Here is a 22,225-nt window from a genome sequence, read left to right as displayed (position 1 = left end):
GGCGTCCGAATTAATTAATTTCAAATTGAAATCCTTTTGCAAGGGCGTGCCACTGTTACAATAACAAATAAATAATTATTGATAGGCCTACTTGTTAAAAGGACTTTGTGTTTCATTTATTAGGCTAGTGTACTGTCAACAAAAAAGAATGAACAAATTAATTAAAATGAATTGAACTAATAAATAAATAATAATATTGACGCACATGCTTTTCGGTCTCATTATTGCATACTCATTTTCTCTCTCTCTCTCTCTCTCTCTCTCTCTCTCTCTCTCTCTCTCTCTCTCTCTCTCTCTCTCTCTCTCTCACTCTTTCTCTCTCTCTCTGTCTCTCTAATAACTGCATTAATAACTGCATAAAGCTGGGGACATACTTACTCTAAGGCCGGTTATGAATGTAATTTGATACTTATGACTGATTATGCCCAAACGCGTGTTCAGTCTGTGTTCACTGTCGGTGTTTAAAATCTGCTACAGTCGATGGAAACAGTCAGTCTTAGAATCTTTCAGCAAGTCGTTAAGTGTGTCCCCAGCATTAGTCTGCTATCAGTGGCTCAAACCACCGTTACTAACTCTAAAATTACGTTTTGGAATTAGCAATGGAGGCATGGGATTAGATGCGTAAGAAATTAGTGCTAGATACAAGAGCGTTTTAATGACAAAAACTTGACAGACATCTTGAAATACATCTTCTGAACAATGTTTCGAGGTGTGGTAACTGTAGTATAAGCGGAATAATTGACTTCGGGCCATTGAATTATTAGAAAAATAACTCCGCTTCGCGTCGTTACCGCATTACCCCCTTGGGTGTGCATTATTTTTCTAATAATTCAACTGCCTGTCGTCAATTATTCCTTACTTATTTACTAAAAAACTACTACTTTTGAGTTAAATATTTTCAAAGAATCAATTTATCGAGTTCATAAAACTGGTCTGAAATTGATTCATTCACAAATTAGATTGACTGAGTTGATTTAAAGGGATAGTTTGTACATTTTGTACTCATTTACTCATAAAAATTTAGTTTAAGACCTGTATGACAATAGTTATCCTTTGAATTTTACCGATTTCCGATTCTGCTTATTGATTCGGATTCTTATTGAATCCTAATTTCGATTCCAATAAGGTAAAAAACCTTACGTTTACATTCACTCTAAGTCTGATTGCAAAACATTTCATTGTAGCTGAATATCATTAACAAAACTCAACAGGCTAAATAACAATTACACAAGGACACAACTATGGTTTAAAAATACCATAGCAAAAACAACTAGCCTAATATAAATTTCAGGTATTATTAAAGGCATGTAAACGCTGAATAATAATAATTTTAAAAAAAATTAGAAATCGCAAAAATAAATACATCTGAACAAATATACGATTGAAATAAACAGTGTTTTAAAGGGGTCATATAATACCATTTTTGTACAAGTTAATATGAATCTTTAGGGTCTAAATGAAAACTTTGTAATATACTTTTATTAAAAATTCTCATTAGTATTATAAGAAAACACAAATTTTACCTGGTCAAAAACAGCTCTGTTTTTACAGTACGCCGTTTCAGTGCATATGCCTTTAAATGATAATGAGCTTTGCTCACTCCGCCCCTCTGTTCTGTGGGGCGTTTTGGTTTTGATACATCCGCACGTGGAGTGTTGCCTTGACAACAGTTGAGGGTATATTTTGGAACAAGAATGGCAGCAGGAGTCTCTGAGGACACATCTGTGCAACCATACCAATTTGAACCGGAGTCGGACCCCGGAACAAGATAACGGCCCCGAAGAAGTTCGACAGGCCTGTCGAACAGGACGTTTCTGAATGATTGGTTAATGTAATGTCACGTAATGTACACCGGCGTACACAGTTTTTAATAACACATTAACCATAACACGTTGTTCATTATAAACGTGGGATTATGAATTATATTGAGAACGTCGTAACGTTACATAGAAAACATGCCATAATATACCCTGATTGTAAACATTAGCCGCATTCATCGTGAAGCGTGCAAGCGATTTTGCAAAGATTCATATTTAAAGGTTAATAAAACGTTACACTCACTTCTTCTGGAGGTGCAGCAGGAACACGAATAGTTGGTAGAGATTCTGTTTTCAGGACCAGCTTCTTAGCAAAACCAGATCATTTATAAAGCAGTCTGGTGAGAAATGATTAGCGTAAACATAAAAGCATTTACGTAGATCGTTGGGAATATTCCCTTCAAAAATATAACTCAGCCACTGCTTCTTCAGCGTTTCGAATTTAGGAACACCAAAATGACTGCTGTGTTACTTATTAAGGCCAAGAACAGAACACCACAATCGCTTAGACGCCATTCTGCTCCAGTGTATTAACAATTGCGGACTACAATGACAGCTCGCTCAGGGCAGGTCTGTGTTGAAACCCTGCTGTCCATTATCAATCGTGGGAGGGGCATCCGATTTAAGTGACGTCACATAATCGAACGGCTCAATTTGAGGCTGGGGAAAGCATATAAGATTAAAACAAAAACACTGGATGGATTTTTATCATTATATGATGGTTGTGTACAGGCACTGCCAACACACATTTCAGTACAATCAACTTGTAAAAGTTCATGTACCATTATATGACCCCTTTAAGATTTTCAGGTATTCAGATACAGAAACTGTTATCAAATGTAAAATAACGCTGCAATTTATAAATAAAATATACATTAGAAATATAGTTAATAAAAGTTATTCAATCAAGAACAGCTAATGAATTTTCTCTTTGTCATTTATTGTTTGATTAACATTATTATAGACACGGCAGGACTATTAGGCTGCTGTCACTTTAAGAGCTGCACGGATCCAATATACTGCTATGCGTTTTCTTTGTCAACTTAAGACATAAACTTTGTTCATTCAAGACTGAGCCAACCGTGTTTACGAGGATATTTTAACATATTTTTGTGTATTTGTCCATTCAAGTGCAAAAAGATGGCGAAGAGAACTTCAGTATCGCGCACTATTCAGAATTAGAGGCGGATTTCTGTGCTCACTTTTTGGATATATGAGCAGCACAGAAAACTGCTGGTGGTCTTGTGCTTGAATGATTAAGTAATATTAAAATGCACACAGAGGAATTGAATTTTTTATTTTATAAGTATCCGATTCCTGAACTTATGTATCCAAATCCAGAATTAGATTTTCGATTCCCAACTCTATGCATCTTTCTACTCTGGAACACGAAGATATTTTCAAAAATGTGCTTTCTTACCAAAACACTTAGTCAGTGGGGTCCAATGTTGTTTGGACCCTAACATTCTTCAAAATATCTTATATTGTCTTCCACAGAAGAAAAAAGTGCAGGTTTGGAACTACGCGAGGGTGAGTGAATTTTCAATTCGACTTTACACTTTGCTCTGTTCCTCACACAAAATTACATTAGAAGAATTATATGCACTTACGGACTACTTGTATAATATTTTAATGGGGCTTTTACCCCCTTTTGAAGCTTGAAATCTTCAGTACCTATTCATTGTAATTGCATGGAAAAGAGCAACCAGCACAATCTACAGATTTGCTCCTTTTGTGTTCCAAAGTCAGGTTTGGAACGACACAAGAAAGAAAAAGATGAGAAAGCTTTCATTTAGGTGTGAACTATTCCTGTAAAGCAAAGAGCAGCACAAATGTATGAGCCTTATCAATGCAGGGGTTCTTCTTTTCACATCTTTTTCACTTTTTCCCTCTCAGTGAGCACTCTGAATAGTTTCTGTGTTGTACAGTATGGAAGCTCGAACACGTGGTCCCACATAAAGCTCCGGAAAGTCATGCATCGACGCTTCTCACTGTATGAGCTCAACGGGGGCGGCATACACGTGCACTGCTTGTGTGGACACACTCTTACACTCTTACTTTTGTACACACTCTACTGCGCTATCATTTCTATTTTCTGCTGTATCGTCTCATTTGTACAGAACAGTGTGGGAATTTTTTTCTTCATTACTTTCTTTTCTCGGTTTTACCCACAACCTGCCATTCAGGCCATTTAATTGGCAAGTGTGAGTTCGGACACTGTTTCCCCACCTCAGAATTTGTGACAGGATGTGTGTGTGTGTGTGTGTGTGTGTGTGTGTGTGTGTGTGTGTGTGTGTGTGTGTGTGTATGTGTGTTTGTGGTTTCTCTGTTCAGAGGTGCAGATGCAATATTTTTGCAAGCAAGATAATGATGCTGTTGGAGATAGAAGTGAATTTACTGTAAATGACAGTATGTGTGTTGTCAGAAATGTATAGTGTAGAGCCAGTTACAGATGTGGTGTGGGTTTGTCACTGAGCATCAATGAAACAGGTGCATGTAGGCGTTAGTAACATTTTCTTTGCAAGACAGAAGAGGGTTTGGTAGGTTGTCACAATGTTTTTTTTTTTTTTTGCAGCACAGTATGTGTTTACATTACACGCTTCATCTGGAGCTAGAAAAGGCATTTGTTGGAAGTAAATATTGTTTATGGTGTAAATGGCTTCCATTTACACCATTTTGTGACAAATAAGAGTGTTCATGATAAAGACATTTTTAAGACTATTTAAAAAAGAAGTTCACATGTAACCATCTAGCAATTATATATTTACCTTACAACCTGAATACATATGAGTGTTCACATCTTAATTGTTCTTTTCAAAAAAGCTTTTACAATATATTAAGGTAAATTCCATTAATTATTTATTTATAAATATTGTTATATTTTTGGGGAGATATCATCACCAAAATTGTGATTTCCAGTCATTAAAGTAATTAAAATTGGTTGACAAACTTTTACCAGTTAACTGTGTTTCCAACCCCTAATTTTCACTTTATGGTCTTTTGGGATGGGGGAGGGAGTTTTGAGCTCTCAAAGTTTAATATTGTTTTCAATTAACTTTTATTTCTCAAGATCAAGGATAATAAAATTTGTCATGATGTAGCCTGAAAACTTATTTTTTTTTAATTTATTTAGCACTTTTTGGACACATAGACATTATCACAAAGTAGCTTTACAGGGTGTCAGACCTAAAACCCATCAAAGAGTAGACACAAGGTGACGAAACCTCCATGAGCGTAAAGAAGAAGCCTTTGGAGGAACCAAGGATGAAAGTGCAGAGCTGGTAGAATACGACATTAGAATAAAGATCAGAGGTGTATCTGAAGTGTTGGGATTTGAAGCTGAGCTCTTTAAGGTGTGAGAGTGCTGGGCTGCTTTTCAAGCCTTTAGGCCTGCTGAACTGAACAACGGTGTCTCTTATTCTTGAATTTCTGTGGGTGTCCAGCCTGGAGCTAGCAGACAGCCACAGAGCCTAACAGCTGCCAGATAGGACCAGTTTGTCCTCTGCTCGCTGAAAGAGGGAGCACATACTCACAGACAAAGGGGAAAAAAACATGGAGATTTGTAGAACAGTGATTCTCAACCAGGGGGAGTGGAAAGACTTAAATTTTAGCTTTCATAAACCGATAAATTATGACCAGAAACAGTAAAAGGGTACAAGATGCACCACTTGTAGGAAGATGAATAGGAGAAATCGAAAGCAACTTTAGCAATAAATGTCCTGCCTTCAAGTTAACAGAGCCAATACGGTTGCACATTTGTGGACAGTAACAAAGTATCTCCGATATTGTAAATAAGTACATTTTTCGGTGTGATACTTTTACATCGACTTTACTATGTTTCAAAGAATAACATTGTACTTTTTACTCCACTACATTTCATAAAAACGTACAGTTCTTCGTTATTTTGAACTGAAGAAATCAACACCCACTCCGAGACGCGATAGCGATGTCTTATTAATGGACGATATGATTATTTTTGTCTCTTATACACTGTGTCTACACTGGACACAGCTTTTGTTGCGCCGCAACAGCTAGAAGCTGTCCGCACTGTATGCGACAGCAATCATTGCAAATCCATCTGTCCTTCGTTTTAGAAGTAGCGCAAGCACGTGGAGTATGTCATAGAAATAGAAAGGGGCGTCAGTTTACTGTCGGAAATGTTGTTGTGTCGTGCCGCATCCATTGTCGACAGCATCACTGATTATAATGGGTTCTATTTGCTTTTGTCGTATCGCACAGCTCGTGTCGGTTGTAGGTGTTCACCAAGACTGCATTTGAAACAGTAATATTGTGAAATATTGTTAAAATTGGAAATTGTTGTATCCCAAAGCTTAACAGGAAACCAAGGATGGCACATATTAGCTAATTGTATTTTGTTTCATATTCCTCAAAAAATGTAGTGTTTTTTCAGATAATTTGAAAGAATAATCTTACCTCATCAACTTAGAATAAAACTCTAGAAGACCTATTTTTAAAATAAATATCTCTCTTGAAATATACACTATACAAAATTAATGTTTTGAAAGCATTCAGGTTCATTTTTTTCTTCATGGAAACACATTTTTTTTTATGCACCCTGATTTCAATTCCAGTATTGTTGGAGAATCACACAACAACAAATGCTCGGCTTCCCTCTATTATTCTCCAAATCATCCATATTTTCTTCCCCGAAGCATTTTGTCTTGTGGGCCCTTTTCCCAAAGCAGTTAAATAAAGAAACAACATGGCTGCCCAATAAGAGCTGTAATCTTTTGGCCGTCTTCCAGACTCTGGCTGGCTGGTGCTTGTTATTCCTCTGTTCACTCTGTGAAGGAAAAAGTGAGTTTGAGTGATCTCTGCCTTTGGTGAGGGACGAAGGCGTGATGCCGTCGTTAGACAGGCAACAAACTCTGTTCCGCTGGGAGGAAGAGGGAGGTAGTGGAGGAGGATGGAGTATTGAAGTCACACAAGTGACTGTTGACCTCTTTATCTGTGATTTTAAAACCTTTCATTCTTGATCCTCGTGTTTTCCCAAAATGGCTGTTTTATTAGAGCACATCAAAGTGCAGTTTCCTTGCGCACTTACAAGATGACGTCAAGGGTTGCGTGAGATTGATAGAGCCTGTAGAAAGAAAAAAAAATAACATTTGAAAATCAGAGGTCATTCGAACCTTGAATGCAAGTGTTTCTGTCATCACTACAAATACTTTACTGTTCAAAAGGTCTGTAAGATTTTTTTATGCTTTTGAAAGAAGTCTATGCTCACCGGCTGCATTTAATTGATCAAAAAATATACAGTTGTATACTGTAATATTGTAAAAATATTACAAAAAGAACTATAACCATGTGAAATGCAATGGCAGTGTATATAGGAGTTCACCTAAATATCTTGATTCTGATATAATTTACATAATGTGATGTCATTCCAAACCAATATGACTTTCTTTCTGCTGTGGAACACTGAGAAAAAGAAAAAAAGAAGATTTCTGAAGACTTGGAATATAATGCACAAGACCTGTGGGCCATTTTTATGATTCTTTTGTGATACTTTTGGTTATTATGGAGCTCCTGTCTTCATTTACTTAAAATATACTGTATGGAAAAGAGTGTATTGTACATAATCGTTGTAACCATATTCACAGTAAACTATGCGGCATATGCCGATTTTAATCACAATAAACAGGCATGTAAACACCTAAATCACACTACGGGTAATGTACGATTTGTGTTGTATGCAAGAAATAAAGTAATACGGATTTGGAACTACACGAGAGAGCACAAAATATCGCCAAATCTTCATTTTTGGATGAACAGCTAAAATCGGTCATTGCATAACTGAAGACATACATAAGACAGTGAACCCTGAAGAGATGAATCTCCCTCGCTCACACACCATAATAGTTTCCAAATGTTTTTCTGATCATTATCACAGTGTGGTTGTGTGTTTGTCATGTTGGAGCTGAAATCTGAGGTCATGGTGTGGACACAGAGAGAAAGACAGACCTGCAAGAGGACTTAACCTCAAGCTGTCTCACGGGAGCTTACTTCCTCAGGAAAAGACTTTGTACGTTTACATGTGTTACTCAGTGTGGTTGAGGAATGTGTGCATTAAAGTGACCATTTCTAAAAATCAATCAGTCAGCTTTAAGAATGATTGGCTGCATTCAGGGTAAGTGGGCAGTCCCCCACTGCTGCAACAACAATTCCACTGCTGTATGATGATTCAGTATTCAGATTATAGATGATTAGCTATCTTCTGCCACTCTCATCCTCCTGCATATTGCTTGCTAAAATGTCTGTCTCTGATGAAAGCTGCAAAATCTAATTTTGGCTAGTCAGCTAGCCACTCACAAATGCTGCATCCGAGACTGTGCTGTCAAAGTAGGTAATGCATTTGCAAGAATGTTAGAGCATACTTCTTACAAGTTCAAAAGCTATGCTTTATTAGTATGCATGTGTTTAGACATACCACATGACGTCTCATTCATTTACGGTAAAAATACAAAAAAAACCTTGCAGCTGTGGTTTTGAAGTTTGAATTTTACAGATTTTACAGATTGACCATAAATCTACAGTATAAATAAAAGGTATATTTCACAAGCTGAGGTTCTAGGTGCACAGTGTCATACACATAAACAAACAGAATTGTGGGAATGTCAATTTATGTTGTTTTTTTACTGTAAATTACAAATGCTTTGTTCTTTTTCACTTCCAATATCTGTAAAATTGCATTAAAAAGCCATTAAATCATGAAACAAAGATGCAGTTAACCGAATATAAAAAAAAAAACTGATTTTATAAAGATATTGTCATTATGTTGCTTCCACATTAATTAGAAGATACGCTGATTACAAAATTTTATGTTGTGTCATAAGGAAACCTGTGATTCATTTTTTTCCCCATTCAATCAACAGAATTTTTTTTATGTGTCGTGTCACAGTTGAAATGAATTCAAATGAAAAGTTTCCCCCACTGTATCTTTTTCTTTTCTTTGAGACTCATTGGAGACACACTGGCTTTACTGTCTGAGTCTGCTCATCTGCCCAGGTTGTCCTGAGCTTTATCGGCTGATGGGTAAATGCAATCATCCCATGCGCCTTTGCTTTCTCTTGGCAGGAGAGACATAAGCCTAGCTATAAGCTATAGGGACCTCTGTCTATTACACACACACACACACACACACACACACACACACACACACACACACACACACACACACACACACACACACACACACACACACACACACACACACACACACACACACACACACACACACACACACACACCCTTATGGGTCCTTCATCTACTAGATTTGGTAGCTGATTACCCTCTGAGCTCGAGAAAAACATTCTTCATTCATCCTCCCTTGTGATCTTACTGCCATTTGGTATGTCTGTTGTTAACGCTGACCTTCAGCTGGAGGGTGCACAACTTATTAAAGCACGACCTAAACACAAATGGAGATCTAATGACCTGCGGTGAATTAGACCAGACAAGTCTTGTGACCATTCGAACCAGACCTGCACCTTGAACCTTTCACCATCATTTCAATGTAGCTGCCAAGAGGGTCCTGTTTAACATTCATCACCGATGGCTGAACGGTATCATTAGGTGGTGTTATCTTCACACAGTGCTTGTTTTTCTCCTCATTATTCCATGATCTTTTTCTCTGTTGTGTTTCAAGGTCATGGCTCAGAGCGTGTCCGTTCCAATTCTACAGTACAAACAGATCACTGCTTGCTTAGTTTCTGTGGTAAGAGCCTCACGACCTCCTCGAATGTGGGCCAATTAAAGGAGTCTCTGACATAGGAGGGCACTAACGTGTGAAGCCTTTTTGCTTTGTGAAAGTGATTAAGAGGGTAAATCTTCCCATTTAGGGAGAGAGAGAGAAAACTGTAAGAGTAGAGGCTATTAAAGAGGACAGATGGATAGAAGAGTCTTGGTAATGAGCAGGAAGTATGCTGTGTGCCAGCTTGTGTGTTTGTGACTTGTTTATAATCTTTATTATGAATAATAATAATTAATAAATATATAAAATTATACACATTATGTATTCACTATTTATGTATTAATTAATATATTTAAAAATAATATAGATTTTTTATTACTATTATTAATAATGTAAATAATTAAAAAAGTTTTTAATTTATTTTAATTTATACATAACATAATTTTTATTTTGTATTGCATTTTTGTATGTTGTATATATGTTAATCAGAATGCAAAAGTAAATAAAATGTATTACTCACAAATTATTACAAATTATATAAATTAATAAATACATTATAATTAAATAATCATTAATAATATGTATAAATATATATATTTATTTATTATTATTATTATTATTATTTTACCTGCACATCATTAATGGAAATTCATATTTCATTTAGTATTACCTTTTACAATGCAGGGAAATTCAGTGCAAACCAAATTCCATCATAAAGAGCGTGAATGACAAACCCATATGGATTTAATTTATTTATAATTTGTTTATGTATATAATATATCAATTATTATGATGTAGAATATGTAAACTTATTTGTAAACAATCTATTGTTCTGAACTGTGCTTAATAAAAGCACATTGTGATGCTGGGGCAGGTACCGAAATTTGCGAAATTATGATATTGCTGTAATTTTTTTTCCAAACTTTTTTTTTAATGGTTGTACCACACAATCCATTTTCTCTGTACTTCATTTATTGTCTGTTTTATCTATTTACATGGTTGCATAATGGTTGACACTTATCATTTAACATTTACAGAACTGCAATACGAAACCACTGCTTTCATTTTTAATTGTGCAGATTTGTTGCTAAGGGTTTTTATTATAACTGGCTTTGTCATATGGGATGCTTTGATCTTCTGCATACTTATGGCATGGATTTGAAGTGACTTTACAGAGTTCTATGTAAAAGCCTGCACTAGTGATAACATTTAAACAGTCAAACAATGTATCATAAGTAAAACACCATGTTTTCAGAATAATGAGGCAGAATGTGTATTTAGAATGTGTGTTCACGCCATGTTTTCTATTATTTGCAGGTCCATTGTCTCGGAGCCCTTGTGAACTTTTGCCAGTTGGGGTGGGTCACCCGGTTCAGGCCATGTTAAAGAGTTTTACTGCCCTATCAGGCTGCGCTAGCCGAGGAACCACCAGTCTTCCTCAAGAGGTGCACATCATCAACCTACGAAAAGGCAATGCACAAGGAGACAGAGAGAAACCAGCAGAGGTACAGTAAAGTTCCTTCACTACTAGGGCTCAAATGCTGCAACGGATCCCTATGTGCACTAAGCCCGTTTCATTTGCATCGATTAGCTCATTTCAGTTAAAACACGAGGGGGATGTATGCTGTCAAAAAACAGCATGACCTCAAATGTACTCATAGTAAATAAAAATGTGAATCGAACAATCCCCAAACATAATTACAATGAAGTTAAGTTTTAGTATTAACAATCTCTCGTGACAGCAGTTACCACAAAATAACAAAGTTGCGTTGTTATTTATATAAATACATTTTATTAGCATACAGGCTAACTTAACTAGTGACACTTATTAATGCACTTATTAAATCAATGAACTTATAAATGCATTGATGCTATATTTAGCTGCAGTGTTGGTAATGACTTTGTTTTTCAGTAGCGCATTTTCAGATTGGTGTAGTTTTTCCAGTAAGCTATTTTTTTCTAATTACTATCTATTACGTGTGATAAATTGTTACTTCACTGTACCATGCCATTTTACTGTGCTGTTTCTCATATGTAGCACTGGGGAGTCTGATTCAATCGATTGATCGGTCCGTTCGCACTGTTTTCATTTTAATATACGATTAACTGGTCAAACTAAGGATTCATAGATCAAATGAATGATTCCAATTGAACAACTTCCAATTATGAGTCCCTTAAGTTTACCAAGGCTGCATTTTTTTAAGTTATAATACAGTAAAAACAGTAATCTTATGAATTACTATTACAATTGAAAATAACTGTTTTCTATTTTAAACTGTAGTTTATTAGTGTGTAGCTCGACTATATTTAAACCATATTACATTGAGATGAGATTGTTGCTTCGCAAGCTACATTTTCAAAAGTAGCTTTCCCAACTCTGATTTGCACTTTAGCAGTTATGTCTTTCAGTATTTTCATGCAGACTTAAACACAGACCAGCAGAAATGTTGTCTGACAAAAGGGATGTTAAAGACCCATTGTGAGCACTATTTTAGATTGTTCAAATAGCAATTTCCCTGTTATGAAACATCAAACCACCAAACCTGGGAAACCTAGAGTTGTTTAAATGGCTTCATGGCAGAGCTGTTTCTTGTAAGTTTAACTTGCAATGATGAAGTGGTTATAAACATACTTTGATTTTGAACTTGGCTGAGGTGAGTTGGCTGGATTGTTAAGTTGTTAGTTGGTGGGGGTGTTGTAGAAACAGCGTGGGGTGCGTCCAGAGTTTGAGTATGAATTGATGTTGTAATTGCTGGGAGAACTTTTTGGCCGAGAGCATTGCTGACTCTAGATGTTCACAGCAAGACGGTACAATCTCATGTTTGCGTTATCATTTCTGTAATTAGAGCATGGTGCTTTAAGCACATGCACAAAAACTATTCTGATATGAACCCTTCCTGCCCAAGTTGTGCGTTTTTTTTAATTCTCATTAGTAACCAATGAGTATGGAAAAAAAATATGTACTTGGAGAAAGATTGGCCTTCAAGTTTTCAGCCCTCACATATCACCAAAAACAACGCCATTGGGCCTCAGGAAAGTTTGCGGTAAATTTTTGAGGCTCTGTCTGGACTTTTGTGAGCAAAAAGGGAGAAAGAAAGAGGCAGTGAGAGGGGCCAGAAGAAGAAAGAAATACAGAAAGAGTGCAAATGGATGCAGTTGTCGGGCACTATCAGCCACGCGGATCGAGAAAGGCTTTTTTTCCCCCTCTGGACTTTGTGAGGCTTGGGCTCACAGCTCTATTGAAATACAATATTGGTCCCTGCCGACACAGACAATGATGGCTTTAAACCGCCTCGTTTTCACTGTTGTGTGTTTTTTGCATCAGGGAGCAAGTATCACTCAACTGGGTCGGCGCAGACAAAAGGCTCTCTTCTTCACCCCTGCCAGGGTTCAAAGCCCACTTGGATTTTACTCTGTAGCGCTCCATTAGACTGCCGCTCATATCCATACCATGTACTGTGTGCCCTCACGCATTGTAATCAGGATCGCTGTTGTTCCCTCCACCCTGACAGACAGGAAGCAGAAGAAAAGCGCACTGACCAAAGCACAAGAGCGGACCGCTGTAAACATCCGTGCCAGAGATATCAGATTGTTATTGGTGGCTTCAGTATGTGAAACAAAAGCCTGAGGAATGCTATCTGACATATCTCAGAAGAGTAAGCTACATGAAGTGAGTGAGCGAGCGAGAGAGAAAGAGCCTCTTTTATTTGCAAGTTGTCAATCCCAAAGTCATTTGCAAACAGAAGATTCAAGTGTTTGATCAACAAAACAAATGCTTTTATTGGCAAAAGTCACTCGACTTTTTTGCCAGCTGCTTGCTGAAATTCACTACAGGTCACAGTCTCATGCTCAATTTGTCTCAATCAAGGTTTTCAGTCTTTATTCTCTGTATATCCCGTGTCTAAAAACCAAGCAAATGCAATGGTGAGTAAATAAAGCTATCTGCCAGTAACTTTATTAGCATCTAGCTACTGTAACATGCATCGTTTATTTCTAGAACTCCATGTGATTACACATACTGTAAGTGTAATATATCTCACATTAAGCCACTAAAATGAAAATATGAGGAGAAAAATCATTGTAGGTCTTAATGTTGCTGTTTGCCAGTGAGCCTTAGACTGACTCATTACTGTTTATCACTTATACATATTTTAAATAAATAAATAACATTAAATAAAGTTACTTTAAAAATGCAATTTCATGGTCAATCATTTAAAAGGGACTATATGTAAGAATTTTTATGAATTCATTTTTTTTTTTTTTGCCAAAGTGTGAACAGCTTGTAACGAAACTTAAGAAACGAGAGCTTCCCCAACCTCATAGGTTGTCTATGAAAGCCTGTAGACTAATTTTTATGTGAAGGACTCGAGATGTTTTTTGCAGAGAAAATCAAAAGGATGTGATGTTAACATGTGCTACCAAAAGCCTTTCTTCCATTCAATGACACAAGAAATTAATCCTTCTATAATGTTCAGGATGATGCCAAAAGAGCCATTCTGAACTGTAATGTGAATGTGTCATGCAAAGAAAAGAGATAAATTCAAACTATAGTCACATATTGCCAGATCTAGATAGTTTCAAATACACATTGTAATCAAACTATCAAAACAGCAGAGCTTGTGCAGAAATATTGATCAGATGCTTTCTTAACTGCTGTTTTCTCACTGCTGTCATTTTTTGTGTGTTTATTTTGTTGTTGAGAGGAAAGCACATATTTGCATATTCATCTAAACGTCGCTCTCATCAGCGTGGATGGCATTGGGATGTTTGTTAACCATATATCGCTGCAAAGGTATTTTTAACTTCCAAACAAAGAGTGAAAAAACCCCGCTGTGAGTATATCGGGGTATTGATTCACGTTTAGTCTCTTGTACCTTACGTTTGCACGAGTGCGAGCACAAGTAATACGTTACTGGCTGCAGTTTACTTAACAGCCACCGGCGTCACTAATTCTTCATATAGCCCCTATTATTTTGGAACCTGGTTTAAATGTGCTGTATGTAACTTTATTCACTCTACTAAAGCATACAAAATCCCATAATATGTTTGTATATATTGAGGAAAAATGCTAAGTTCACATACTGGTTTCTCTGAAAAACACTTCTACAGCCAGTTATTTTACTCTGAAATGTGCATTTCCAGGCTGGAATGTTTGTTTTTGTTTTGGTCTGTGTGATAGTGCACGTTGTCAATTTGCCAGTTTTCATTGTCATTTGCGCTCGTTCATGATGCGTGTGCTCAAACTGGCAACCCGTGTGAGCACCGTTCAGTCTGAGGAGTCTGAGGAGCAGGTGGCGGGAGAAACAGTAATCTCCGATATTTTGAATTTGGACTGCAGTACCTTTTTCGAGCACTAGTTGTCATTCTTACAGACTGCACATTTAAGTGTTCTCATAGCCTGGCCAAATCACTCAAGCCTGATCACATTACACCTTCCTTTATAGCTTAACCACTAGGCAGCCAAAAACGTCAAAAATGTATGCCTATTTACACTGCTGTTCAAAAGTTAGAGGTCAGTAAGATTTAAAAAAAAAATAATATTCTTTTCAGCAAGGATGCAATAAATGGATCAGAACTAAACTAAAGACAATGTTAAAAAAAAATAATAATTTGCTTGGAGGGTCAGTTTTTTTCTGTTTAGTGTGAAGTATCTGTTGGGAAATTTGTGTAAAACCAATACAAAAAGAAATGTATCTAAAAAAAAAGCTTTTTAAAATGAATGCTGTTCTTTTGAACTATTCATCAGAGAATCCTGACAAAAGGTGTATAACGGTTTCCCCCCAAAATATTAAGATAATAAAAAAAAACTATATTATACAGTTTTCAACGCTAATAATAAATGTTTCTCGAGCACCAAGAAACAGCTGGAGCTGGTTGGGTAGTCAGTCTGAACAGTGCCCAAAACTGTTTTAAAACCAGAAAACTAGTCCAGCCTGGGAGATTAGCTTTCAGCAGGATTTCTGAGTGTGTTAGCGTCTCTAGGCGATTAATCAGAACAGCAGGTCATGGATAAACACCAGCACGTCTGATAGCATGACTCCTCTGTGCACGAGCACAATGAGTCACAGGTCGTGCTATTGGATCCCATCCTCTAAATGTGCTTTGTCAGGACTTTGCAGTGGCCTGAAACCATGTCCTGGAGATGTGTGAAAATCAACATGTCTCAACTAGCCATCAGGATTCCAGCAGCCTACAGCGGACTGGAGCTCTGCCGATGATGAATGAGACATGTCATTTTCTGCTAAGCTATAGTGCCATTAACACTTCGTTTTTGTTGGCAAATGGATAAAGAGCTCAATTCCCTATGATGCTATTGTTGTGGGTTTGTATCAGTATCTTGGTAACAGATTTGCCATTTTTTGTGCTATTTGCACATAACCGGTTAACAATTGAATGGGGGCCAAGACTGTGTTTACTCAGCACATTCTAGGGCCATGTTGGAGTCATGACTGCAATATGTCTTGGTTCGTTTTTCCAGATTTATTATGTAATTTTTTCTTCATTTTAGTGGAAAAAGGGAGAATAGGATGCATATAATATGAATAATACAAAGCAACTAGCTTGAAAAGTACAAATGCAACAAAATAGAATTACAAGTTTCCATGTAGCTTCCTAAAATATGTAAACAGCTTGTGGAGATGTAATGGCAGCGCCTAGTGGCACCAAACGAAATGGCAAAAATAAAGACAAACTGTCAACCTACACATGAAAAAAAAAAATGCTATACTTAAAATGATCTCTTTACATTAAACTGGAGAAAGTATAACATCACAAAAATGAACAGTTACGTGCTCTTCATGCACCGTGCATATGAGCGGATTTTAAGCTTTCCCCTTAAGCCTTATATGAGGTGAGTTTTGTCTACAAACACAGGAAGATAACACCGTTCCTCTCACTGCATTCCAAGCCGCAGATCTTTCAATGATCCGTCCATATATTGTGCTCAGTGGTCGGAAGAGAAGATTAAGGATTTACTGAACAAAAGTATAATGACAGCTGTTAGACACATCCAGACTGGCGATCTTTACTACCTAAATGACCGTGGATCAGAATATAATCATACACACACATTTGGAAAATTCAGGACCAGTTTGTTAACACATGCACAACGATTCTGATGTTTTTCTTATCTATATTAAAAAATATATATTTTAAAGTAATAAATATGTAAACATCCATAAAACAACATAAATGTACTTAAGACTTCATATTTAGTAGGACTTCACAATATAACAGTTCCATATTGGATACTTCTTCTTCTTCTTCTTCTTCTTCTTCTTCTTCTCCTTCTTCTTCTCCTTCTTCTTCTTCTTCTTCTTCTTCTTCTTCTTCTTCTTCTTCTTCTTGCACATTTTCCCAATTTTTTATATTTGGATTACCTTTGCTCTCAACTAACACTCACTTTATTTTTAATAACTCTAATAATTAAATAACAGTGTTAAATGTTTAGCAAAAAATGAAATGAATATCCATATTACATGCTGTACATTTTAATGTTTTGATGGCTTTTTTCTCATTTTTATTAGTTTTTTATATTTCCATTTAGCTTTAATTTGTTTTTATTTTACTTTTTTTTTACTTTTTCAGCTTTATTTTTTTTGTGTAGTTTTTCAGTTCATTTCTTTTATTTCAGTTAGTTGCAATGGCAAGTTATCTAAGTCTTTTAAGTTTAAGACATTTGACATATATTTTTGTTGACTCATTGAAAAGTGTTGTCTTGATGTAAGTATAGACCTAACTTTATTTTATAATTCTAATGGGAAAAAATAAATAAAGCTTAGTATGTTCTTTGAAAAAAAAGCTTACTATCTCAGCCATTTTATATTTCCAAAAAACCTATCTTGGTTTGAGTATGATTATGATGGAAGTCAGAAGTACAGATTAAGCGAATTAATTTTTTTTTCTTTTTGCACTGTTACCATGTGTCCAAAGTGCCCTTTGCGGTCGGATGTTTCTTTTAAAAACCACGACTCCAGTTACTGGTCTCGAATTCAGCTTGTGTGGCTCAGAAACCAGTAAACAATAACACCCCAAAGGGGAACTGTAGGGTCATTCTAATGGTGAAATTCTCAGAAGACTCTCATTCACTTAATATCTGTTTCTCACTGTGGTGGAAGTTCATTTTTTGTCCATTGTGGTTCTCTGCAAGATAAAAAAAAAAAGCATTGTCCTGCTAATCACACAGAATGCTGAGCCCGGGCATTGTCTTCCTTCCTTTGGGATTTCGGACTATAGAAGTGTCCTAATGTCATGCAAGTCTATTTGTCCTTGACACGTTTATGCAGCCGAGAGCGCCGCATTTCTTATGGTTTATATATGAACCCCTCTTGACTATTTTATTTGGACTGCTTCCAGATGTTCTCCATTTTTCTGCGGGGCCGTGTGCTCAGCGTGTATTCGTTTGCTTGTTTCACTGTGCTAATGAAGGAGTGCTGGGTTACCCGGCACGCCAAAACTTTCCTCACCAGCTATATTTAAGAGATTTTATTTATTGACGAAACTCGACTCTGTCCTGACACCTAGCTCAGTGTCTCTAAGGCCTTGTTCACCTGTGTGGTCCCTGGCTGGATGGTTGGAGGACAGATAGATCTGCCCGTCCGTGACTCCTTGGCAGAACAGAGGAGGTTTGGAAGGGGCTGAGGCCGGTTTGTGGGGTCATTGCTGTGAGAGAGAGAGTTTGGCCCTGCTTCTTAAATGGAGAAAGATAAGGACCCAAGGACATCTGGCTGAATCACAATGAGCCTTGAAATTAACAACCACCTACCTGGGGCATTGGCACAGATGTGGCCTTCTGGATTCACACACCCACACTTAAATCGCTAAACGCACAACCAAAACCTTCCTTCTCTCTTTTTTTTCCACAGATAAACACACACATATACACACAAACTGTCCTTCAGTTCTAATCCAGCATGGAGACTGTAGGAGGGTCGTGTTTCATGTGCCCAGGCGCCACCGGCCTTCAACGACAGATGGATCAGATCCCAAGACATAAACAATTCAGCAAAGCCCTGATTTACTGCTCCTAAATACAATGTTGAAAACCTAGAGGGGCGATAGGGTTACTGGCCATCCCGGTTCCGCCAACTAGCGGGGCTTGTCCGTAATACGCTATGCAGCATTGAGATTTGCTCTGATTTGCAAAGGTAATGAATTGAGACAATCTGATACAGTTGGTCTGACCAATGATCCCTCAATTTTTTTTTTCTTGCTGAGCAGAACTTTTCTCTATTTTGCGGATATTTTGGCTACCTGAGCAAAAACATTCTTTATACCAGAACTATACAGCGATGTAACTGATGTATTTTGAGTTTGCATGCTACAACTGTGGTGGATTTATAATTGTAAAAGTTTCAAAGTTTTGTTACTGTGCTGTGCCCATCATCAGTTATTTCCACCAAGCCACTCATGCCGCAACTAATTTGGCCTGCATGCGCTCACATCTGAAACCTGTAAACCGCATTCACCCGTTCTAACTCTATTGCGACACTTACTCTACAGCAGTTGACCAGAGCACTGCAATTATTTTCTCATTTAAACTACAATCAAATGGATTTCCCCACACATTTTGGGTCTGTCCTCTCCACGGCAATTTATTATTTCTGCGCGGCCACGCACACGTGCAGCTTTGAGAGAATATTGGGTCTGATGTGGTAATTTTTACATTTGTAAAATCATTTGTAAATACATTTATTTATCACCAATTACCTCATCCTGAATATCCAGTATAGTGGCCTGTACTATATGGAAATGTGAATCAAATTGCCATTGATTTAAACTTCAGTTGTTTAATTGATTTATTTACTGATTGAAATGTTCCAAGCCAGATTTAAACTTGTTTCCCACAATAAACCAAAACTTAGGCCTGGTTTCACAGACAGGGATTAAGCCAGGTTTAGGCCTTAGTTCAATTAGGACATTTAAGTAGCTTGATGACTGTGGATGAAACATTACTGGTCTGTGACAGGTGGATTGACTGGTGAGCTTGAAATAGTAAAACATATTTTAAGATATCTCAGTGCAAGTTGCTTTCAGTTAAAACAGCAATGATGCATTTTATTCTAGGACTAGTTTTAGTTTGCTGATATAGTGACAAATATTGGGTAAAAATGTATCCATTTTTAATTACCAATTTATTTTTATTGATAGTTCTCAGTATTGAATGAAACATGTTTCATTTTATAATCAGCATTTCTGGATTAATTCAAAATAACTATACTAACCTAACAGACAAGACTTAACAGGGCTCGACATTAAGCCTTTTCATGTTCTTGTCCTTTTTTTTTTGTCCAGATTTACTTGTCCGAGTAAAAAAGTTGCTTGTCCGGATTTTTTTTTTTCCCGTGTGTTAATTTATTCTGAAGCAATATTCTCAACAGTTTTCAATCAGCTTTGATATTTAAATCGGCATATTGTAATATCTGCATCTTTAAAGGGCATTTCATCCCCCAATCTTATTAAATGTATGCTTCATCTTTCATTTTAAATTCCTAAATTTGATCAATAAATTCAATTATTTAGAATAATAAGACACTATAGGGCTGTTACCCTAGGTAGGGCTGATCAAATTAAATCATTTACACTGAAGAATTACAATTGCATAAAATAATGTTATGAAATTGATTTAAATATACAAATAGGAAACGTTGGAAAGAATGATACTACTTTTAAACATAACACTTAACCGCCAGTAGGTGGTGGCAGGCGACCGTCTTAATGAGTGAGTCATTGATTCGTTCAATCAAACGATTCGTTCAAACGGCTGATTCATTCAAGTATGAGACAGATGTTTATGAATGGGTCATTGAATCTTTGACTCAACCGATTCGTTCAAAATGCTGAATCATTCAGTAATTAAGACAGGTTGAGTGTTCCTGTGAGATGCGCCGTGGTTCTTCTGTGATTTTTGTTTGGAACTATTTTCGCTGCTGAAACACAACAAAAACAGCCAATATTGCATCTAAATTGTAAGTGACTTAATTTTTAACTGTTTACTGAACTGTTGTTGGAAATCAATGTCACATTTTCAGTCGTGATGGTATTCAGGAAAAATAATTGAGGTTGCTTAAAATGTTAAAAATATACAAATATAAATATTTTATAGGCAGTATAACTGAGGGTGTGTGTGTGTGCTGCGCTCATTTGTGTAGATTTCTCCTCGAGAGGCTGCGCGAACGTCAACAGCGCCACCTTACCGTCAGTCTACATTATCCACAATCAATCGCAACTTACAATAAATTTAATAAAATCATAATCATTCTCTCGGTTTATTGATTCCCTAGTTATTTGTTTATTTTTGTTATTGATGTTCTAATCAGGCTACATGTCCGGTCGGGCAAGTAAAATTCTCTTTTACTTGTCCCTTCAAAAAATCCACTTGTCCCGGACAAGCGTTAATGTCGAGCCCTGCTTAAACCTAGTCCCGGACTAAATGCATGTTTGAGCTGTTTTAACTGAAAGCTACATGCACTGACATATCTTAAAATATTTTTTATATATTGTCTCAAGATGTACACAAGTAATGTGTTTTTCTAAGGCGCCTTTATAAAAACTACTTAAATGTCCTAATTGAACTAAGGCCAATCCTGGCTTAATCTAAGCCCGGTCTGTGAAACCAGGCCTAAATGTATTAAAATATTTTAAATAAGGATAAGCCATGACTTAGTGCTCTGTTATAATGATGGATGTGTTCATTTATATTTGTGCCTCTGAGGTCAGAAACTGAGCAAATATGCACACTGTCTATCTAACATCCTCCTGTTAGAAATAACAGCGTCACTTGCCCTTCATATTGTGTGAATTTTGCAAGCTGTTTGTCATGCAACCTCTTGGAATGCAAGTCAGGTCACAGAGTTCATAAATTCATCTCAATTTGTTTGAAGCGGCCATTCTCCTATTTGTTTTGGACTGGGTCTTGGCTTGTTTACAGAGTCAGCATGAATAAAGCCGGTCAGTCAGCAATTACTGCAAGGTTAGTCTCTGAACGCTAAGTCCTCCACGTCCCCTCACAGGCTTAAATCTGTCAGGTAGAGGTGAACACACTGGGTCTGAATTGTGAGGAAGAGTGTTTTGGGGTCATAGTCAAAACTCAAATACATAGTAATTGTAGCCTACCTCATTGCTGTCTTTAAGTATTATTTTGGGGAATTTGTACTTTATCCAAGTATTGTTGCAACTAAAGCTTGAAGTCTTACTCAATAACGTTTTAGTGGCAGCTGTTTGGGTCAAGTACGACTTTTATTCAGCAAGGACGCATTAAATTGACCAAAAGTTACAGAAAAGACATTTATAATGTTTAAAAGGTTTCTTAATCACTGTTCTTTTGAACTTTCTATTTATCAAAGAATCCTGAAAATATGTATCACAGTTTCCACAGAAATGTTAAGCATCAAACTGCTTAGTTATTAAGCGGTTTTCAGCACTGATAATAATTAAGCAGTTTTCAACATTGATAATAACCTTTATTAATAATTGAGTATTAAAAAAATTGAGCAGCAAATCAGCATTCATGTCAAATCAGAGTCATGTGACACTAAAGACTGGAGTAATGGCTGCAGGAATAAATTACATTTTAAAATATATTCAGATTGTATCAATATATCTCACAATATTACCGTTTTACTGCATTTTTAATCAAGTAAATGCAGCCTCGGTGAGCATTAAAGACTTCTTTCAACAACATTTTTAAATATCCTGT

General features: G+C 36.6%; 1 protein-coding gene across 1 annotated transcript in view; it reads left to right on the top strand.

The window, feature by feature from the left end:
- Positions 1-22,225, top strand: part of tgfbr3 (transforming growth factor, beta receptor III) — a 123,079-nt gene that overhangs the window by 27,059 nt on the left and 73,795 nt on the right. The window contains exon 3 of the mRNA XM_077198936.1: positions 10,846-11,033. Within this exon, the coding sequence (XP_077055051.1) occupies positions 10,846-11,033 (188 nt within the window). The remainder of the gene's footprint in view (positions 1-10,845; positions 11,034-22,225) is intronic.

This window comes from Siphateles boraxobius, unplaced genomic scaffold, assembly GCF_051911475.1.
Source record: "Siphateles boraxobius isolate OS27281-9 unplaced genomic scaffold, OSU_SipBor_1 41, whole genome shotgun sequence".
In the NCBI taxonomy this organism is placed as follows: Eukaryota; Metazoa; Chordata; class Actinopteri; order Cypriniformes; family Leuciscidae; genus Siphateles; species Siphateles boraxobius.
This window is presented reverse-complemented; position numbering and strand designations above follow the sequence as displayed.